This window comes from Periplaneta americana, unplaced genomic scaffold, assembly GCF_040183065.1.
Source record: "Periplaneta americana isolate PAMFEO1 unplaced genomic scaffold, P.americana_PAMFEO1_priV1 scaffold_85, whole genome shotgun sequence".
Taxonomy (NCBI): Eukaryota; Metazoa; Arthropoda; class Insecta; order Blattodea; family Blattidae; genus Periplaneta; species Periplaneta americana.
The window spans coordinates 186,290-191,493 of record NW_027185566.1 but is presented as its reverse complement, the minus strand read 5'-3'; the positions used below and the strand labels follow the sequence as shown (position 1 = coordinate 191,493).

General features: G+C 36.1%; 2 protein-coding genes across 2 annotated transcripts; both read left to right on the top strand.

Moving 5' to 3' along the window:
• The first annotated feature begins 1,397 nt into the window (after positions 1-1,397).
• On the top strand, positions 1,398-3,164 carry LOC138694244 (V-type ATP synthase alpha chain-like). The gene has a single exon (XM_069817774.1). The coding sequence runs from the start codon at positions 1,398-1,400 to the stop codon at positions 3,162-3,164; it is 1,767 nt and encodes a 588-aa protein (XP_069673875.1).
• Positions 3,165-3,176: 12 nt separating this feature from the next.
• Positions 3,177-4,559, top strand: LOC138694243 (V-type ATP synthase beta chain-like). The gene has a single exon (XM_069817772.1). The coding sequence runs from the start codon at positions 3,177-3,179 to the stop codon at positions 4,557-4,559; it is 1,383 nt and encodes a 460-aa protein (XP_069673873.1).
• Positions 4,560-5,204: the final 645 nt, after the last annotated feature.

The window sequence follows — 5,204 nt, the reverse complement described above, 5'->3', positions numbered from 1 at the left end:
AAGTTTTATGACTAGAACGAAAAATTTATTTAATTCATCTAGCTGGAAGCCTATAAAATCTTCTCAGGATAATACTTTTGTTAATTCACGCTTAAAACTGAGCTACCAAAGGCTTTTGAGAATAGAAGATTACGAAAAGCTGGTAGATTTTGATTCTTATGAGGAAATATATAGAACTTTAAAAGAATCCTATCATTACGAGTTAGATGAGTCTGTTTCGTTCAAAGAGAATATCAATTCAGCTCAACTCGGGTACATTCATTCTATTGTCTATAGTATGGGTCAAAAAAGCTACGGTATTTCAAAAAATTCTCTGATTGTAGATTTTTTTCTCATTCCATTGGACTTTTTTAATTTGAAAGTTTTAGCAAAAGGTCTGTTGGAAAAAAAAGATTTTCAAGAGTTGCCTTTTTCAATAACAGGAAATTTGTCTTTGGAACATTTAGAAGGGTTTTTTCAGGGTAAAGTTTACAGTTTTCTGAATCCCTATCTCAAAGAAATCTGGCGACTATACAATCGTCAAGCAGAAAAAATAAAAGATTCTTATCATTTGGATTTATTTTGGGATCAACAACTTCATTTATTTTACAGCTCTGTTTTTAAAAAAATGCAAAGTGAAATTCTTACAACTCTTTATACAACACGAGTGGACATGATCAATATTTTAACCGCCTTGCGACTCAAGTTAGCAGATAAAGAAGAAGATGATCTTGCAGATGCCTTTGTACCTACGGGAACATTGAAAAAAAATAAAATATTTCAAATTTTCTCCTCAGATATGGATGCTATTAGTGAGCTTTTGAGTAACCTTGCTTATTCAAAACAAATTCAAGTGGGTTTAGAGGCTTATAAAAATTCCCAAAATCTTTCTTCTTTAGAAAAATATTTTAAGGAATATTTACTTTTGCTTTATCATCGTTTGGTACCTCGATGTGCCAATGAAGATTTAGTTATCATTTTTTCTTGGTTAAAACAAATCGAGTTCGCTAATCTCAGTATGGTAATTTCTGGAAAAGAAAGTCATATCTCCCATTCTTGGATTTTATCTAAATTGAGGGTGGTTATATGAAAGATGTTGCGATTGTTGTAGGTCATAGAGATACCGTTTTAGGTTTTAGAAGTATTGGTTTGTCCACATTATTTTGGGAAAAATCAAAAGAGCAAAATTTATCCACGTTAGAGACATACATTAGTAATGGAACAAAAATTATTTTTTTCACGGAGAATATTGTAGAGGATATACAGTTAACAATACAAAAATACCAAAATAATGTTTATCCTATGTTTGTGGTAATACCATCCTTAGGACAAGAAAATACACGAGGAAAACAATATATTCAAGATTTAGTTGTACAAGCCTTAGGCTCTGCATCTTTTGATAATAAATAGGGGTTTTTATGAATGAAGGAAAAATTGCAAAAATAGCTGGTCCATTAGTTCTTGCAGAAGGAATTACTGGAGCAAAAATGTTTGATATGGTCAAGGTTGGAAATATGGGATTGATTGGAGAGATCATCGAACTCCACGGAGATAGTTGTTCTATCCAAGTTTATGAAGAAACCGCTGGACTGGGAATTGGAGAACCCGTTACTAGTACAGGAGAACCATTGGTAGTGGAACTAGGACCTGGAATTATAGAAAATTTCTACGATGGAATCCAAAGACCTCTTAAAGATTTAGCCGATCAGTCACAATCTGCGTTTATAGCTAGAGGAATTACCGCTCCTGGTTTATCCAGAACAAAAAAATGGGATTTTAAACCCACCGTCAATAATGGTGATACCGTACAGAGTGGAGATATTATTGGCGAAGTACAAGAAACTGTGTTGATCAACCATAAGATTATGATCCCTTTTAAAGCTTCTGGTGAAATATTGACAGGAAAAATTAAAGATATCCGATCTGGATCTTTTTTGGTCACAGATGTTATTGCACAACTGGAGACCTCTGATCATCAAATTCCCCTCACACTGATGCAAAAATGGCCTATAAGAAAAAGTAGACCTGTAAAACAAAAATTTCTCCCAACGGAACCTTTATTTACAGGTCAGCGTGTTATTGATGCTCTCTTCCCAGTAGTTAAGGGTGGAACTGCTTGTATCCCTGGACCTTTTGGGAGTGGAAAAACAGTAACACAGCATCAATTAGCAAAATGGTCCGATGCAAAAATCGTGGTCTATGTAGGTTGTGGAGAACGGGGAAACGAAATGACCGATGTTCTTATGGAATTTCCTGAATTGATTGACCCAAAATCGGGTCAACCGTTGATGAAAAGAACGGTCCTCATTGCCAATACATCTAATATGCCTGTAGCTGCTAGAGAAGCTTCTATTTATACAGGTATTACATTGGCAGAGTATTTCAGAGATATGGGCTATGATGTAGCTATGATGGGCGATTCGACCTCACGTTGGGCAGAAGCTTTGCGAGAAATGTCTGGTAGATTGGAAGAAATGCCCGGAGATGAAGGATATCCTGCTTATCTTGCCAGTCGTATTGCTGAATTTTATGAAAGAGCAGGAAAAGTAGAAGCATTAGGAAATCCTAAAAGAGAAGGAAGTGTTACCGCTATTGGTGCTGTTTCTCCTCCAGGTGGAGATTTGTCTGACCCTGTCGTTCAAGCCACTCTGAGGGTTGCTAAGGTTTTTTGGGGTTTAGATGCTTCTTTAGCCTACAAAAGACACTTCCCTGCTATCAACTGGTTAGGGAGTTATTCTCTTTATTATCCCAATATAGATAATTATTTAGTGCAGAATATCCATTCTGAATGGGTAAAGCAGAGAACAGAAGTTATGGAGCTTTTGCAAAAAGAGGCAGAGCTAGAAGAGATTGCTCGTTTGGTAGGAGCGGAATCTCTTTCTGCAGACAACAGACTTATCTTAGAAACAGCAAAATCTATTCGTGAAGATTTTTTACACCAAAATAGTTTCCACGAGATTGACACTTACTGTTCTCCAAATAAAATCCAAAAAATGATGGATATTATTTTAACATTCCATTCTGATGCCCAAAAAGCTATTGCAAAAGGAGTAGCAGTAAAGTTACTTTTTAATTTAGAAGTTCGCGAAAATATTGCTCGATTCCGATATATTCCTGAAAAAGAGATAGATGCAGCATATATTGATATTAAAAATAAAATCCAAGATAGTTTTGGAAAACTATAAAGGGAGAAAAACATGGCACAAGAATATAAAAGTATAAAAGATATTTACGGTCCCATTATGGTGGTTTCCGATGTCTCTGGTGCGAAGTACGATGAATTGGTTAAAGTCCAACTAAAAGACGGAAGCACAAGAACTGGAAAAGTTCTAGAGGTTGACCACGATATAGCCATTGTCCAACTTTTTGAGGGGACAAGTGGAATGGATAAAGAAAATACTCGCGTAATGTTTCAGGGTAAAGGGGTAGAACTCTCTTGTAGCCCAGATTTGTTGGGTCGAATATTTGATGGACAAGGAAGACCTATTGATGGTGGAAGCCCTATCGTTCCAGAACAAAGAATTGATGTCAATGGGTCTTCTTTGAATCCCTATGAAAGAGATTATCCAAATGAATTTATTCAAACAGGGATTTCCACTATTGATGGTTTAAATACTCTGGTTCGCGGTCAGAAACTCCCTATTTTTTCAGGGAGTGGGATGGCTCACTCCAGATTAGCGGCACAAATTGCAAGACAAGCAAAAGTAAGAGGCTCTTCGGAACCTTTTGGAGTTGTTTTTGCCGCTATGGGAACTACTTTTGAGGAAGCCAAATTTTTTGAAGAAGAATTTAGAAAAACAGGTGCCTTAGAAAGAAGTGTACTGTTTATCAATTTAGCTAATGACCCTGCTATCGAAAGAATTACAACTCCAAGACTTGCTTTAACTGCAGCAGAATATCTAGCATTTGAAAAAGACATGCATATGCTAGTAATTTTGATAGATATGACTAACTATTGTGAAGCTCTAAGACAAATTTCGGCTACTAGAAGAGAAGTTCCTGGTAGAAGGGGATTCCCAGGTTATCTGTACACAGATTTGGCTACATTATACGAAAGAGCTGGTCGTGTAAAAGATAAAAAAGGCTCTATTACCCAGATCCCTATTTTGACTATGCCAGAAGACGACAAAACCCACCCTATTCCTGACTTGACTGGGTATATTACAGAAGGACAGATCGTTTTTTCAAGACCTCTTCATAATACTGGTATTTATCCTCCAGTAGATGTACTTCAGTCCCTCTCTAGATTGAAAGATAAAGGAATTGGACCAGAAAAAACGAGAAAAGATCATGCCGATGTCTTTAACCAACTTTTTGCAGCCTATGCCAGAGGTTTAGAAGCCAGAGAATTGGAAGCTATTTTGGGAGAAGCCGCTTTATCCGAAATTGACAAGATGTTTTATATTTTCGCCAATAGTTTTGAAAAAGAATATATTCATCAAGGATGGGATGATGACAGAAGTATCGAAGAAACATTAGATTTAGGCTGGAAACTTCTTTCTAAATTACCAAGAACAGAGCTCAAAAGAATTCGCGTAGAATACTTAGATGAGTTTCTACCAAAGTTTCTAGATAAATAACGCAAGGAACTATTATGGCAAACATACAGGTTAATCCTAATAGAATGGAGTTGGCAAAGCTCAGAAAACGGCTAAAAATTGCTAAAAAAGGACACAAACTCATGAAGGACAAGCAAGAGCAGCTTGTCCGGCACTTTTTGGATATAGTTAAAGAAAACGGCTCTCTAAGAGATGAGGTGGAAACAGATCTGCAAAAAGCTTACCAAAGTTTTTTGTTGGTAAAAAATTTTATGGGAGAAAGTCAGGTAGAAGAAGCCATTCTTTCTCCTGCTCTTCGTGCAGATATAGAATTTGGACAAAAAACAATTCTGAGTTTAGGAGTTCCAACATTTACTGTAAATATTTCAGGGGATACTTTTTGCTATAGTCCACTGGAATCTTCACCCCTTTTAGATGAATCTGTAAATATTTTTGCATCTGTGTTAAAAAAACTACTCCAATTAGCCGAAACTGAAAAAGCAATTGTTGAATTAGCTCAAGAAATTATTTCAACAAGACGTAGAGTCAATGCCCTAGAATATGTTTTGATCCCGAATGTTCAGGATGCTATTAAGACAATCAAAGGCAAACTAGCAGAAATGGAAAGAGCAGCCATTGTACAACTTATGTTTGTAAAATAGTTTGATGCAATCCATTTTTTAGCTA